Source organism: Neophocaena asiaeorientalis, unplaced genomic scaffold (assembly GCF_003031525.2).
Source record: "Neophocaena asiaeorientalis asiaeorientalis breed wild unplaced genomic scaffold, Neophocaena_asiaeorientalis_V1.1 scaffold264, whole genome shotgun sequence".
In the NCBI taxonomy this organism is placed as follows: Eukaryota; Metazoa; Chordata; class Mammalia; order Artiodactyla; family Phocoenidae; genus Neophocaena; species Neophocaena asiaeorientalis.
In genome coordinates this window covers 2,579,373-2,596,882 of record NW_020185332.1, presented here as the reverse complement: position 1 = coordinate 2,596,882, position 17,510 = coordinate 2,579,373, and the positions used below count along the sequence as shown (strand labels likewise).

The following is a 17,510-nucleotide window of genomic DNA, read 5'->3' as shown; positions in this document are numbered from 1 at the left end:
AGAAAAATAAAATAAAATTTTTTTGGGGGTTTTTTTTTTTTTTTTTTTTTTTTTGCCAGGCCGTGCAGCTTGTGGGATCTTAGTTCTCCGATTAGGCATCGAACGCTGGCCCCAGCAGCACTGAAAGCTCCGGGCCCTTACCACTGGACCACCAGGGAATTCCCTATTTACAGGGATTACAAAAAAAACCCCAAAACTTTTTAGGATGGTGTGAAACAAGAAAAAACAGTGAATTGTATATACATACATACATTAAAAGAAACATTATTATAATAATAAAACGTTTTCCCGAGACCTGTATGGTCTCAGAATTCCTTAAAAATATGTCATATGTGCCGAGGGCACATCCCTGGCACATAGTGAACATGATTTTAGAATAAGAGATAACTATTTTCCTTCCCTATGCTTATCTTTAGTACTCACAATTCCCCCTGAGCAATGATTTTCACTCTCAATACCACGCACAAAACCTGATCAAATGAATTTGCCTTAGGATGTACTTTGTTAAATGTGCACTTGAAAGGCAAACCTGAAAGTGTAAGCATGGCATTAATTCTCTCCAATAAATTATGCTTGAACTTTCAGAATAAAGGCTTCTCAGTACTTTAACAGAATCAACAACTACTTTGTGTTTTTGAATTACAGAATCTAAACAGCAGATGAAATTAACATTATAATAGGAGGAAAGGTATTGCAAATTACCTGTAGCTTTGTCTAAATCTTAGTGTCTAAAATTACAGCCAAAGTCCTATCAGAAAAATCAACAAGCCCTAGGGTATCCCTCCTTGTTCTTTGTCATCATGCCCCTCTCAATACACAATGTTTCTTCAATGCACAATTTTTCCTTTTCAGTTAAGTGGCTTCTACAAAGGCCTGAATTACCTAATTCCCAGATCCTTGTAGAGATTAGAACTGAGTTGAGAATCTGCTGGTCTTTTCTCTTAGTCCACATGCCAAGTAAATTGCTAGAAAGAATTGCAAATATACCTTTGCACACAGGGGCAATCTACATATTATAGCTGTGTTTGTATGTCTGTCTTTTTAATGCCAATTATGATAAGGAAGGATGCAAATTAGAATAAAAACTCAGGAAAAAATCAGTGATGTCTAGTAAAAATTCTTAATTTAAATGTTTGCTTTGCAGAAGTGCTTCTCCTTTACAGTTAAAATAGTTGTGTGGTGTGAACCTGAAAATTTTAAAGGCCTAAGGCATTAAGAAAAGTTATAGTATGTACAAATGAAATTTCTGCCTAAATTTATATAAAAGAATATCTTTAAGTCATATTAAATAGATGTGCTTGCTTTGCTCAGGCATAAATTCATTTTAATAAATGGTAATATGGTAAATGGCATTACATTACATACATTACAAACTAGAGATTTCAATCAATAACATATTCCTTATGAAAAAGAACACTTTTATTCTTGAGGACCTAGTAATTTCATCATAATGTGTGATATACTAAGTCTTTTTGTACAAAAAGCTTGTCAGTCTATCTTCAAGAAGTTATCATTTTAGTTATGGGAACAGAACAGATATAAAAACACGTAAAGGATTTGGATATGTTATAATTAGTATTAAATGTAGCAGACATCTATGAAGAAACAAAGCTTGTACCCACTATTTATGAAAATTCAGTCTTTTTAAGCTGGAAAGCCACATATTTTCCAAATTAATGACAAAAATAATGTAAACTCAATGTAAATCAACACACATATGATTTTCATTATTTATGTCGGTGAAAACACTAACATAAAAAGGTGAAACAACATCCAATTGATGTAATTATTTAGTATAAATAGCCTAATGGGAATGAAGAGCCTATCCATGTAACACAAAGCCAGTCAAATTGATCCATGAAATATATCAGAAGACATTATGTTATGCTCTCCAGAAAAATCTGGCTAAATTTTCCGCAGTCCGTTGTCCCAATGGAGTAGGGAAGTAGCAAAAGACCCTTAAGTCTCATCATCTTGAGTTGAAGTACCTTTAATTTCTTAAAAATCAACACAGAGAATTTATATGGAAGGTCTTCAAAGCCAAATCACATCACCTGTTTTTATTAAAGTTTTTTTTTTTTCTCCCTCGAGCTTGCAGAGTTGTCTTGGCCCTCCTGGAAAGGACCTGGCTCAAAAAAGCAAAAAGAGGTTTTAGGAGCGTGAATTAGGTATTAGACTACAAAGGGTATTAATAAAACCACCACCACCGGAGCAAACCCTTACAGCGTTTACTCTAGCCTTCAAGTGCTGTTTTAAATATTTTACATAAAACCGGAAGAGTTTAAAAACTGGACCCTCAGGTTACGGGGTATTGTTTTGTTTTTTCCTAAACTGTAGTTTTTAGAGGTATTTGTATTGTCTTAGCAGATTTCCCAATTCTCGAGTCCTACATTTAACAACGCGGAAGAACCACTCGCAGATGGAGCTCTGGTACAAGTAACAACATCCGGAAGCGGGCAGAAACAGGAGGAGGCACAGGTGGGAGGGATCTGTGCTGGGGGCGGTGCTACCAAGCGGGGCAGTGCAGGCTGACGGAACCCGCGCGAGCGAGGTCGGTGTTGCGCAGGGGACTAGTCCGGCGCAGGACGCCGAGCTTTTGCACCCCAGCTGGTTCCGGCTGGGGAAAATGGCGGTGACTGGGGCGTTGTCCCAGGAGCAGCTGGTGGGCTGGTGCACCCAGCAGTTGCGGAAGACTTTCGGCCTGGATGTCAGTGAGGAGATCATACAGTAAGACCGGTTCGGGTCAGAGGCGGGAAGGAGCTCTGGGATGTGCACTGGCTGAGCAAACGGGGAAACGGAGGGGGCTAAAAAGTTGATGAGAGTGAGGAAATGTGATAAAAGGGCTGCGGTCTATCTATGAGTGCCGAATTTTGCCCTCCGGCTTTCTAGTTTAGCTTCTGGAATAGGGTGTCATGCTCCACAATCGTCTGGTGGGGCCTTTTTTTCCCCAGGTAAACGCCAAATCCCTGATAATTAGACCTGTAAGTCTGTCCCAGGAACCAGTTTCCTTATAGATTTTGGAGAGAAGGGGCAAGCCAAATTGTCTTTCCAGAAATTCCTTACTCTGAACATTTTAGTTTGCCCGATCCGTGTTGTGTCAAATAGGACCTGAAATTTAAATGGGGGTAGCGTGGTACTGTGTAAAAAATAGCTCCTGACTCGGGAGTCCCGGTTCTATTTTCTGTGGTTATTCACCAGTTTTGGAGCCTTAGGCAACTTAATTTTCCATCTTTGTACCTTAGTTTCCTCATCTGTAAAATGAAAAATTAGCAGAGATTATCTTTTATAACGCGTTATGATTGTAATGAAGTGGAAATGGTGACATGATTTAATATCTGCTTTCAACTGATTTAACTTTTTTTTTTTTGGCGATACTGCATGCCAGGACAAAAAGACGGTTGATGAGTGAGGAGGTGGGGGAAGTGCCGTGTATCGAGGAGCATAGGAAAAAGAACTCTTAAGATTTGAGAAACTCGTAAGGTTAACTGCAAGGGATGAATTTAACTTGAGAACTAAAACATAGGTAGGTGGCAGTGCAGAGTTCAGGAGGAGGGAAAAACTTCTACAAAAATTGGACTTAAAGAACCTGGAAGTGTTTCTTGATTTGGTTCCTTGCTCATTGTTGCTGAAACCTAAATTGCAGTTCTAGGGCTTTTGTAGGAGGTAAGGTGAATTTCTGATTTGGGGAGAAAATAGACTTGTTGACAAGGAGAGAGTTAAGAGAGCCAATTTTAAAGGATTATTTTGAACACTGGAATAGACTCAAAAATAACTCAGTTAAGCAAATATTATATGATATCACTTATATGTGGAATCTAAAAAATAATACAAATGATTTTATTTACAAAACAGAAACAGACTCATAGACATAGAAACAAACTTATGGGTACCAAAGGGGAAAGGGAGGGGGATAAATTAGGAGTATGAAATTTACAGATACACATTACTGTATATAAAATAGTTAAACAACAAAGATTTACTGTATAGCACAGGGAACTACGTTAAATATCTTGTAATAACCTACAGTGGAAAAGAATCTGGAAGAAAATGTAACTGAATCACTTTGCTGTACACCTGAAACTAACACAATATTGTAAATCAACTGTACATCAATTTTAAGCACTTGCTTTTTTTTTTTTTTTGCGGTACGCGGGCCTCACCGCCATGGAGCACAGGCTCCGGACGCACAGGCCCTGCGGCCATGGCTCACGGGCCCAGCCATCCTCCTGGACCGGGGCACGAACCCGCGTCCCCTGCATCGGCAGGCGGACTCCCAACCACTGCACCACCAGGGAAGCCCTATACATCAATTTTGAAAAATTGACAAAAAATATTTTTAAAAAAGATTAAAAAAAAAAACCCAGCCAAATTGTATGGCTTGGCTTTACCCTTGTTTGAAGGCAAGATCAGGTTAAGTAGTTTTCAGGCATTTTTTAAAGCAGTGGAATCCTGTCAAATGAAATAATGAAGCTTTGTAATATACCAAACAAAAAAGTCAATCAGTTTAAAAAAAAAAAAAGATTGAGTCTCTTTTTGATGAATCAACAATGGAGTATGAATAGTTGCAATCTTCTCAGTCTCAGAATCCAGCTGTATTTTGTTGCTTACACAGTATTAGGAAAATTCCTAAGTCTCATAGATTGTGGTTTAATAGCTCATTGTGCAGCCTTAGATTTTCCTCAGTTAAACTTATCCACACCCTTAAAAGAGGAGTGATCAGAAATTTCTGTTTTAAAGTTGAAGCAATAAGTATGGCTGTACACCTGCTTGCATTTAAAAATATTTATAAATATAAGTTAGACAAGAATTATTCAAAACTTAAAATAAGCCCTAAAGCTACTGAATATAATATAATGCTATTGAAAACACTTATTAGGTTTTCACTAGTTATTGCACAACAGGCTGTGATGGCACAATGAAAGCGTTGGCTGTGTAAATTTGCTGTGCCTTGCCTTGCCTGATATTCATTGAGAATTACCCAGGTGTACTATACTAGTGTGCTAGCTAGAACAATTTGACATGAGCAGCCTGAATTTTTTAAAAAGACAGCACAGAGCTACTACCTTCCTAATCAGTGATACATTTATGAGACCTTAAGGTCTATGCACAGAGTTAGCAAAATAAACTTCGTTCCACAATCTGCATTAGTTCATGTTTTGGATGAATCTATTTTGTTAAGATTTGGTATATAACACATTTGAATATATGTTGTTATTTATTATACTTTTTAAAATAGTTAAATGATATTTATTCAATTGTTTCTGAAACTCTTTAAATAATTCCCTAGTGGTTTGAATACTCCAGAGTTAAATGATCCTTGAGGTTCCTTGCAGCTCTGTGAGTTCTTGATGCCAATTAATCTTTTTTTTTAATGTTTTAAAATTTTATTTATTTGTTTATTTTTGGCTGTGTTGGGTCTTCGTTTCTGTATGTGGGCTTTCTCTAGTTGCAGCGAGTGGGGGCCACTCTTCATCGCGGCGCGTGGGCCTCTCACTGTCGCGGCCTCCCTTGTTGCGGAGCCCAAGCTCCAGAGGCGCAGGCTCAGTAGTTGTGGCTCATGGGCCTAGTTGCTCCGCGGCATGCGGGATCTTCCCAGACCGGGGCTTGAACCCATGCCCCTGCATTGGCAGGCAGATTCTCAACCACTGCGCTACCAGAGAAGCCCGCCAATTAATCTTTTAATGGGGCCTGGTAAGTTTGGGGATCAAGTTGATTAAACCTTGAAAGTCCTGAAAAACAATTGTGTATTTTTTTTTAAATTTTGTGATGGATTAGAAGATGCTCTTAAAGAGGCACAAAGGCACAGGTTTGTTCACTTATAGATTGTAACTCTGCAAATCGACCACCACGTTAGGAAAAGAACCCAGTACATGTACTACCAAGGATGGGACAATTACATGATTTTTTTTTTAATTTAAAGGATATAGCAGGGCTTCCCTGGTGGTGCAGTGGTTGAGAGTCCGCCTGCCGATGCAGGGGACGTGGGTTCGTGCCCCGGTCCGGGAGGATCCCACATGCCGCGGAGCGGCTAGGCCCGTGAGTCATGGCCGCTGAGCCTGCGCGTCCGGAGCCTGTGCTCTGCAACGGGAGAGGCCACAGCAGTGAGAGGCCCGCGTACCGCAAAAAATAAAAATAAAAAAAAATAAAGGATATAGCATTATTGTAATAATTTTTCTTACTATTCATACCAATGTATCTACTTTACAGTTTCTTCAGATCATATAATGCTTTCATGGTCTGATATCTTAATTTTTTCACTTCTTACTTCTCTAATGACATGACATAGTCCCTGTAGAAAACTGTAGGAAAAAAATCAGAAAAGCGTAAAGGAGGAAACCAAGATTACCATGATACCACAACCCAGAGATAACCATCATTTCTCTCTTAGTGTTTTTTCCTATGCATATTATTATACATTTTCAAAATATATTCATTGTAGGGAAAAAAAGAAAATAAAAATAAACCCAAACTCTTTTTAATCGTCTCTCTCTTAGTGGTAATCATTTTGGTGTATAACCTTCTAGCCTTTTTTCTACACATTAAGTGTATGGATATATACATTCCTTTTATAGCAGTTGGGATCATATGCTGTACAGTGTGTCCCACTATTTCACTTTATATGAGAGTGTTTTCTCAAGTAATAATAATTACTGAGAAATTACTGAATTACTGAATTCCCTGGCAGTCCATCGGTTAGGATTCTGTGCTTTCACTGCCAAGGGTGCGGGTTCAATCCCTGATTGGTGAACTAAGATCCCACAGCTGCATGGTATGGCCAAAAATAATAATAATAATAAAGTAAAATAAACAAGTCAGTGATTTTTTAAAAATAATAATTATTCAAAAATTTTACTTTTTGTGGTCGCATATTATATTTTGTAAAGTCCAAAAACTTGAATTCATTTGCCCCTTTCATTGATGAATGTTTAAAATAGTTTCCAGTTTTTCACTAACTCAAATAATGATGTAGTTAATTTTTTTGCATAAACTTTCCTGTGTCTCTTATTTCTTTGAGAGTTCTGTAAATGGAATTATTGGATTCTTTTTAAGGCACTTTAAATATATTGGCTGATTGATTTATAGAAAAGTTGTACTGACTTGTACTCCCACCCCATTTCACTTTTAGGAACGCTTCATACCATTTTCTTAAAATAGATCTGCTCATTCTGATGTGATGCTAATCTTGATTTATAATTTTTAAGAATGTTAAATTAGTAACTGGTTAGCTTATAGTATATATTCATATTTTTAGCAAAAAAGAAATTTTAGGTTTTGCAGTATAAAGATGAAGTAATTTGTATTGTTCCTAGGAAAATATAATGACTGCAGATGTGTGGTTATGGAAAGTATTCTTTTTTTTTTATAACAGTTATTTTTAACAATTCTTTTGAGATGTAAGTTTTATTCAAGTCACTTGTTTTAAATGTAAAATTTGATGAGTTTTGACAAGTATATATAGCCTTGTAACCATCCCTCAATCAAGACATAAGTAGTCCTTGCTTTGCACAGTAGTATGGAACCGTAAAAATGACCATGCAATCTACAATTTAAAAATCTTAATAAAATGGTCTTAATAAAAAAATGGGGAAATTTTTGATTATTCCATGACCTTCAAAAATGTGTGTCAAAATATTAAAAACTCTCCTGTCAGAATAAATTTAAAAAATAGTAAAACACTTATTTAGTACACTGTAAATTTAAAAAAAATTTTTATCTTATATTGGAGTGTAGTTGATTAACAATGTTGTGTTAGTTTCAGGTGTACAGCAAAGTGATTCAGTTATACACGTACATGTATCTATTCTTTTTTTTTTTTTTTTTTGGGTATGCAGGCCTCTCACTGTTGTGGCCTCTCCCGTTGCGGAGCACAGGCTCCGGACACGCAGGCTCAGCAGCCATGGCTCACGGGCCCAGCCGCTCCGCGGCATGTGGGATCTTCCCCGACCGGGGCACGAAGCCGTGTCCCCTGCACCGGCAGGCGGACCCTCAACCACTGCACCACCAGGAAAGCCCTATCTGTTCTTTATCATTCTTTTCCCATTTGGGTTAGAAAGTATTCCTATGTTAAGGACAGCTCCACAAACCTATCTTCAAAACACTGATTTGATTCTAGAAATACAAGATTACATGAAGGTTATATTATGAACTACTTGAGGTCAGAGTCTTTGTTCTAATCAAATTTATATCCCTAGCATCTAACCTAGAACTTGGCTCAAAATAAACAGTGTAATGGATTAATGAATGTTTTTTACTACCTTGATCTCTGTTACGATTATTGAAAAACATAGTATAAGCTAGCCCTGTTTTAACAACTTATTTCTTTGCTTCTTGAGGTATGTTTTGTCAATTGAGAGTGCTGAAGAGTTACGAGAATATGTTACTGACCTTCTTCAGGGAAATGAGGGCAGAAAAGGTCAATTCATAGAAGAGCTTGTAACTAAATGGCAAAAGAATGATCAGGAGCTGATTTCTGATGCTCTGCAGCAGTCCTTCAAAAAAGATGGTAAGTTAAGTTAATGTAATTAACTTAAGTAAATTAAAGTAAAGGTTGAAATATTGATAAATTAGCTGGTTTATAGGACCTGGTATGTTCTGTCACCCATATTTCCTCACAACGAACTTAAGCAGAATCATATGTATACATGTTTTTAGTTCAGTTCTACTTGATCTGTAATGAGTATTGTTTTAGTTCAGACTTTTTCAACTTAGAAAATATCACAGAAATACTTGTTTATAGATACAAATGTGGCTTCAGAATAACTTGAAAAATTTATACACAGATTAAAGAAAAACTTCAGTTATGTGTATACATGAATGTAAGTAAATGTTGACCAGTTTTAGTATGAATAGCGTTTAGAAGTAACTATTAAGTTAAACAGTACAAAAGATGAACACCAAACTAAATAAGTCATTATTATTATACAGTCTAAAATATCAGATTTTAATTTAACTTTTTTTTTTTCCCTGGGTGTGCCGCACGGCTTGCGGGATCTTGGTTACTGCACCAGGAATTGAATCCAGGCCCTTGGCAGTGAAAACGTGGAGTCCTAACCACTGGACTGCCAGGGAATTCCCTTTAATTTAACATCTTAATTTTAGCCAGTAGTCTTTATTATTGACTACAATCTTGAAAATGATGGTTTAAATTTAATTCTGATTTGAGAGGAAAAGATAATTTAAAAACCTGCCTGACTTCTTATATTGACTCTAAGTATTAAGCATTGCCTTCTCTTTGTTAGCTATTAATTCACCAATGAATCCTACTATTTCCAATCTATTTATGTACATATATATATATATTTATTTATTTATTTATTGTCTTCTTCTTCTTCTTCTTTAAAGAAATTTTAGATGGGCAGAGGTCAGGAGACCAGCTAAAGAGGAGCAGGCGGAAAGGGAGAAACAGACAGGAAGTTCCTGCATTTACTGAACCTGATACAACCATAGAGGTCAAAACACCTTTTGATTTGGCCAAGGTGAGTGCTTAGAAAATGAGGCTTTTCTGGCTATATGGAGAAGAGCAAACAACTGATACATTTCAGAGAGCAAAGGGTATAAATTGGTCTAGAATGGCAACTTTTCAACAAATGCATGAATTTTAGAGAGTGTTAATGATAACATATTACTTTCTATATGGTAGATATTTTTTGACAACCTGATTAAATAAGTATTAAAAGGACATCTTCGGGCTTCCCTGGTGGCACAGTGGTTAAGAATCCACCTGCTGGGGCTTCCCTGGTGGCGCAGTGGTTGAGAATCTGCCTGCTAATGCAGGAGACACGGGTTCGAGCCCTGGTCTGGGAGGATCCCACGTGCCGCGGAGCAACTAGGCCCGTGAGCCACAACTACTGAGCCTGAGCGTCTGGAGCCTGTGCTCAAGAACAAGAGAGGCCGCGATAGTGAGAGGCCCGCGCACCACGATGAAGGGGGGCCCCCGCTTGCCACAACTAGAGAAAGCCCTCGCACAGAAACGAAGACCCAACACAGCAAAAATAAATAAATTAATTAATAAACTCCTACCCCCTACATCTTCTAAAAGAAAAAAAAAAAAAGAATCCACCTGCTAATGCAGGAAACACGGGTTAGAGCCCTGGTCCAGGAAGATCCCACATGCTGCAGAGCGATTAAGCCTGTGCGCCAGAACTACTGAGTCTGCACTCTAGAGCCTGCGAGCCATGACTACTGAGCCCGTGTGCCACAACTACTGAAGCCCACGTGCCTAAAGCCTGTGTTCCACAACAAGAGAAGCCACCGCAATGAGAAGCCCTCGCACCACAACGAAGAGTAGCCCCCACTCACTGCAACTAGAGAAAGCCTGCGTGCAGCAACAAAGACCCACTGCAGCCAAAAATAAATAAAATAAATAAATTCATTTTTTAAAAAAAGGGCTTCTTTGCTTAGAGATTATAGATAGATAGATAGACGTGATAGAAAATATTTAATGAATTACACCAGGACTTCAATTTCAACATTTTTTGTGGCTTTGTACTAAAAGAATGCACAATTCTAGCTGTTTTAAGAGTGTTCCTATTTTAGGCCATTCACTACCCATCATCATCATCATTATTTAGCATTTAGAGCTCTTTCATATTCTCTCTTGGCTCTAAAAATAGCCCTGTGAGGTAAGCAGAAATATTTTTATTCAGGGCAATTTGACAAGCTAAATTTCCCAGCAGAAGGGAATAGTTAATTATGCTAAGACGGAAGAGTAGTGATCAAAAAGTTCTGACTGATGACCATGCAATAAAACATGGAAAAGGGTTTCCAAAATAATGTGATCTTATAAAAAATAGTCTTAAGCCTTTTATTAATTGAAATAAAATGAGCAAAGACTATCACAAGCAAAAGAAAAAACACAAATGACCAATAAACATTGAAAATGTTTATCCTTACTAGTAATTAAGGAGTCCAGTTTGTCACCCTAATTGCCTGAACTCTCCTGGTTTTAGCACTAAAAAGTCCTGTATTCTGAGATTTCCCCTAAGTCCTGGGCAAACAAGGTTGGTTGGTTACTTTACTAGTAATCAAATAAACACACATTAAATCCCTGAGATATGGCATATCAAATTGTCAAAGATTTTATTTAAAATATTTTTTTGGCCATGCCATGCAGCATGCAGGGTTTTAGTTCCTGGACCAGGGATTGAACCTGCGCCCCCTGCAGTGGAAGCTTGGAGTCTTAACCACTGGACTGCCAGGGAAGTCCCTCAAAGATTTTAAAAACAGATACAGTGATGATGAAGTTGTATTAAAACAGGAACCTCCTATACACTACTGGTGGCAATGTAAATTGGTTTAAGCTCTCTGGGGGCAGTTTGGCAGCATGTATCAAGAACTGTGGAAATGTTCATATACTTCTGACTTATTAATATGACTTAAATATCTAACAAAGTAATCAGAAATGCACACAAAAAATGTATGTTCTGTATAATGTTATTTATAATATTGAAAATATGAACTGACCTGATTTTTTAGCAGTAAGAGACAGATTAAATAAATTATTATTCCCTCATTTGGTGGGATATCATCCAGCTCATTTCTTTTTTTTTTAATAAATTTATTTAATTAATTTATTTATCTTTGGCTGCGTTGGGTCTTCGTTGCTGTGCGTGGGCTTTCTCTAGTTGTGGGGAGCAGGGGCTACTCTTCACTGAGGTGCACGAACTTCTCATTGCAGTGGCTTCCCTTGCTGTGGAGCACAGGCTCTAGGTGCGTGGGCTTCAGTGGTTGTGGCACACAGGCTCAGTAGTTGTGGCTTGCGGACTCTAGAGCACGGGCTCAGCAGTTGTGGCACACGGACTTAGTTGCTCCGCAGCATGTGGGATCTTCCCAGACCAGGGCTTGAACCCGTGTCCCCTGCAATGGCAGGTGGATTCTTAACCACTGCGCCACTAGGGAAGCCCGCTCATTTCTTTTTAAAGCCGTGGTGTATACAGAACATTGTTTCTAGGGGAAATACAGGGTTAGGTTTCTGGGAGCCTCTGATCACATTTCCATCAACCAATCAAAACATAACCTCATTTTATGTGTGTTTCTGTTTAAAGACACTTTATTTAATATATATTGTTGATCATCAACATTGAAGTCAAAGCCAATAGCACTGTAACTCATGCCTGAAGAAAGCTTATCTAATACACCTTTCTTTATTATTATTTATTAATTTTTATTATTATTATTTTTATTGAATTATAGTTGATGTACAATATTATATGTTATAGGTATACAACATAGTGATTCACAATTTTTATTTTATTTTTTTATTTTTATTTATTTTGGGGGGGCTTGCAGGATCTTAATTCCCCCACCAGGGATTGAACTCATGCCCCCTGCAGTGGAAGTATGGAGTCCTGACCATTGGACTGCCAGGGAATTCCTGGTGATTCACAATTTTTAAAGTTTACATTCCACATATAGTTATTATAAAATATTGACTCTATTCCCTGTGTTGTACAATGTTTCTCTGTAACTTATTTATTTTATACATAATAGTTTGTACCTCTTAATCCCCTACCCCTATCTTTTATTCTCTATATATCTGTGAGTCTGTTTCTATTTTGTTATATCCACTGGTTCATTTTTTAGATTTCACATATAAGTGATATCATACAGTATTTGTTTTTCTCTGTCTGACTTATTTCACTTAGCATAATACCCTTCAAGTCCATCCATGTTGTTGCAAATAGCAATTTTTCATTCTTTTTATGACTGAATAGTATTCCATTGTGTATAATACCACATCTTTATCCATTTATCTGTTGATGGACACTTAGGTTGCTTCCATATCTTGGCAATTGTAAATAATGTTGATATGAACATTGGGTATATGTATCTTTTCAAGTTAGTGTTTTCATTTTTCTTTGGATATATACCCAGGAGTGGAATTGCTGGGTCATATGGTAGTTCTACTTTTAGTTTTTTGAGAAACCTCCATACTGTTTTCTTTTTTAATTAATTTATTTTATTTTATTTATTTTTGGCTGTGTTGAGTCTTTGTTGCTGTGTGCAGGCCTTCTCTAGTTGTGGTGACCTGGGGCTACTCTTCGTTGCAGTGCACAGGCTTCTCATTGCGGTGGCTTGTCATTGCAGAGCATGGGCTCTAGGCACATGGGCTTTAGTAGTTGCAGGCTCAGTAGTTGTGGCTCGCAGGCTCTAGAGCACAGGCTCAGTAGTTGTAGTGCACAGGCTTAGTTGCTCCGCAGCATGTGAGATCTTCCTGGACCAGGGCTCGAACCCATGCCCCCTGCATTGGCAGGTGGATTCTTAACCACTGCACCACCAGGGAAGCCCCTCCATAGTGTTTTCCACAGTGATGATACCAAGTTAACACTCCCACCAGCAGTGTATGAGGGTTCCCTTTTTTCCACATTTTCACCAACATTTGTAATTTGTGGTCTTTTTCATGATAGCCATTCTGAGAGGTGTGAGGTGATATCTCATTGTGGTTTTAATTTACATTTCTCTGATAATTAACGATGTTGGGCATCCTTTCATGTAATATACCTATTTTCCATATAGGGTACAGCCTCTTGTGCTTAAGAACATTAGATAGCACTTCCTATTATGCATGGGGGCCATATTAAATGGTGAGATTACCAACAAAAAGCACAGAAATGCAAAGAAATGGCACTAAATAGACTTAGGATACTTGTTTACAGTATGAGAGCTGAAGCAAGAAGGCAGATCACTGCATTGCTCAAACTTAGCTGGAAATGTGTGCATTTGGTGACTCAAATGTTTTGCCATTCTGTGCGTGTCCATGAATGCCTGTGAAAGCACCCGGAGTATTGATTTGGGGGTTACAAATAAATATTAGCAAGTAGGTGAATTTGAAGATCTGGAACCATGAAAAATGATGGTCAAACTGTATGTCCAGTTCCATTTTTGGACATGTAAGTAAATCTTAAATCTGTCTTCAGTTTTCTCAGGCAATTCATTTGGTTATTCAGAAGTTTTTATTGTGTGTCTGTTGTGTGTCAATAACTGATTTAGGCATTTGAGATATAGCAATAAACAAGACTCATTAAGGTTTCTTGCCATCCTAGAGTTTACATTTTAGTGGTTCAGAGGAGAGGTAGAAAAGATAGTCAAAGAAATTTTTTTAAAGTAATTATATATTGTGAAAACTAACATGAAAGAAATTAAAAGGGCAGTGTGATAGGCAGTTATTGGAAGGGTGGGAGCTAATGTAGGTAGGGTATTCAGGGAAAGCCTTTCTGAGGGAGTGAAATTACAGCTAAGACCTGAACACTGCAAAGGAACCAGTATGTAAAGAGATGGGCTGGGAACAATGCAGAAAGAGGGAATAACAAGTGCAAAGGGAAGATGGAGAAAAGTGTTCTCAGCAGTATAAAAAGCCCTGTGTGGCTGGAGCATAGTGGACCGGGGAAGAATGATGTGTAGGTGAGGCTAGAGAGCACCTGAGGGCCATATGTAAGACTTTATAGGTCATTATAAGTAGCTTGGATTAAATTTTAAGCACAATGGGAAGACAGTGAGTGGTTTTGTTTTTCGTATTTTGTTTTTTAATTATTTAATCCCTCCTCCCCACCCCTCTGAATGGTTTTAGGCAGAGGAGTGATATGTTATGAATTTTCTGGCTTGCCCTGTTCTCCCCTTCTCTCCTCTATTACTCTGTCTTTCCTCCTTCTCAATAAATACTTGCTGCCTGTTATGGATAAAAGACCTAATCAAAGCACAGCCCTCAATCCCTCAAATGTGTTATTTTAATGTAACTGGATACTTTAAAGAGAGTGAGATAGAAGTTTCTGCTTAGAGATTTTAGTCTTCCCCTCACAAACATCCCTGAGAGCAAAGGTATAATTGACCAGTTTGAAAAATGGCTACCTGCTAGAATTAGATAACATCCTTAGTATTTGTCTTAGATATAACATTTACCTCCGTTGACTTATTTGATACTGTCTGTATATCTCAAGTTTTGGCTTTGGACATTAGGGCATGTTACCTCTCTTTATAGTAACCAAAGAATTGTTACCTTCATTGTTATAACTCTCCTATCCACTAGGACTCCTGAGATTTTTCTTTGAAACTTCAGTCTCTGGAAATGATTGAGAAACTCTCAATTTAAAGGGAAAGTAGGACTACACCAGAGGAGAGGCATCTATGCACCTTAAGTGTCAAAAGCTGCTGTGGTCTGAATGTTTGTGTACCACTCAGAATTCATACCTTAAAATGCTAATGCCCAGTGTGAATTAGGAAGTGGGGCCTTTGGGAGGTTCTTATGTCATGGGGGTGGAGTCCTCATGAATGGGGTTAGTGCTCTTATAAAAGAGACTTCACAGTCCCTAACCCCTTTTGCCACATACAACAAAGAAGTAATTTCTGTGACCTGGAAGAGGGCCCTTGCCCAACCATGCTTGTACCCTGAACCTGGACTTCAGCCTCCAGAGCTATAAGAAATAAGTTTCTGTTGTTTATAAGCTACCTAGTCTGTGATATTTTGTTACAGCAGCCAGAATGGACTAAGGCAGAGGCTGATATAGTTCTCTTTTTAAAGTTTTTATTTTATAACATACATACAGAAGTGAATAAATGAATTTTCACAAACTGACCATACCTGTAATAGCCAGAAATAAAACATTACCATTCCTCTAAAAAACTCCCATGCGCCCCACAATGACAACCCTCCCAAGGGAAAACACCATTTTGACTTTGAACATCATAGATTAATTTTGCCTGCTTATGAACTTTGTATGAATGGAGTTAAATAGTATATACTCTTTTGTGTCACATGGTTTATCTCATTGCTATATAGGATTCTGTTAAGTGAATATTCAATCTACTGTTGAACATTTGGGTAGTTTTCCAATTTTAATGCTGCAGTGAATGTTCTTATATATGTCTTTTGTTGAACATATTTACTCATTTCTTTTGAGTATATGTCCAAGAGGTGAATTGCTGGGTCACAGGATATACATATGCTCAGCTTTAGTAGATACCAGTTTACACTCCCACGAACGGTGTGTGAGAGTTCTAATTGTTCTATATCCTTGCCAACACTCTGTATTTTCTGTCTTTTCAATTTAGCTATTCTGGTTGGTGTGCAATGGTATTACATTGGTTTTATTTTATATTATCTTGATGACTGATGAAGTTGAGCACCTTTTCATGTATCTGTTGGCTGTTTGGATATCTTCTTTTATGAAGTTCCTGTTTAGGTCCTTTGCCCATTTTTCCACTGTGTTATCTGTCTTTTTCTTATTGAGTCAATTTTTTATAGATTTTTCTTACTTTACTGATTGTTCTTATTTCCATATCTGTGAATATCATCTGCTTTTAGAGGCATTTTTGTTTTCTATGATCTCCAATTTAGCTATACATAAATATGTCACATAAACAGCTTTTATTGCTACATTTACCTTCCACCAGGGCTGACAGCTACTAGCAGAAAAAGCAGAGTACATTAGCTAGTTTTTCTAGGGCATAATCTTTACTTAGACCCTTGATCATAACTCATTTGTATTTCTCCTACTTCCTTCTTTCATGGTTGCTGGATAGGGTGTAAGTTATTATTGAACAGAACTGAGGTTTTTCTCTCTTGACTGTTTTCATTGTCATTAATTATTTGATGTTATTTCTGATATCTTTGTACAATCAGGCACAAGAGAACAGCAGCTCCTTAAAGAAGAAGACGAAGTTTGTCAGTTTATATACAAAAGAGGGACAGGACAAGCTTGCAGTCCTGATCCCTGGTCGCCACACTTGTGATTGCCTGGGCCAGAAGCACAAGCTGATCAATAACTGTCTGATCTGTGGGCGTATTGTCTGTGAACAAGAGGGTTCCGGCCCCTGCTTATTCTGTGGTACTCTGGTAAATTGTTTCTTTCCTATTTCACTACACTTCAGTTTTATACATAGGGACATTCACACCCCTAGTAATTTCTCTTTTTCTTAGTAAATTTCTTCCCTAAGGTGTCCAGTAAATTCTTTTTTTTAAAAATTTTATTGTTTTTATTGAAGTATAGTTGATTTACGTTGTTGTGCCACCGGTAAAATTTAGTCAAAAACCCAAGTTGAGGGCTTCCCTGGCGGCGCAGTGGTTGAGAGTCTGCCTGCTGATGCAGGGGACACGGGTTCATGCCCCAGTCTGGGAAGATCCCACATGCCGCAGAGCGGCTGGGCCCGTAAGCCACGGCCGCTGAGCCTGCGCATCCGGAGCCTGTGCTCCGCAACGGGAGAGGCCACAGCAGTGAGAGGCCCGCGTACAAAAAAAAAAAACCCAAGTAGATATCCTAGAACTGAGGCCTATTTGTGAGAAGGTTTTGAGAACATACCTTGTTGAGGGATCTAAGTCTTGTGTCATATTAAGTTCAATTCAAGAAAACTTTAGGGCCTGAAATGTCAAAAATTTTTGTCAGTCTTCAGATGTGGCTCATATTCCTAGGGTTACAGAGCCACTGTGATGTAATCCTCAAGTCGATAGCTTCTTTTCCCAGAAAACCTTTTTTTTTTTTTTTTTTTTTTTTTTTTTCTCTTCTGGTTTTCCACTTTTT

General features: G+C 37.9%; 1 protein-coding gene across 4 annotated transcripts in view; it reads left to right on the top strand.

Moving 5' to 3' along the window:
- Nucleotides 1–2,596: 2,596 nt before the first annotated feature.
- TRIP4 (thyroid hormone receptor interactor 4) overlaps nucleotides 2,597–17,510 on the top strand; it is a 66,399-nt gene continuing 51,485 nt past the window's right edge. For 2 of the 4 annotated variants that reach the window (XM_024735269.1, XM_024735268.1), the window contains exons 1-4: nucleotides 2,597–2,727; nucleotides 8,334–8,503; nucleotides 9,343–9,476; nucleotides 16,616–16,828. In XM_024735269.1, the coding sequence (XP_024591037.1) occupies nucleotides 2,627–2,727; nucleotides 8,334–8,503; nucleotides 9,343–9,476; nucleotides 16,616–16,828 (618 nt within the window). In that variant the 5' untranslated portion in view covers nucleotides 2,597–2,626. The remainder of the gene's footprint in view (nucleotides 2,728–8,333; nucleotides 8,504–9,342; nucleotides 9,477–16,615; nucleotides 16,829–17,510) is intronic. The other 2 variants (XM_024735271.1, XM_024735270.1) reach the window with 1 other exon arrangement.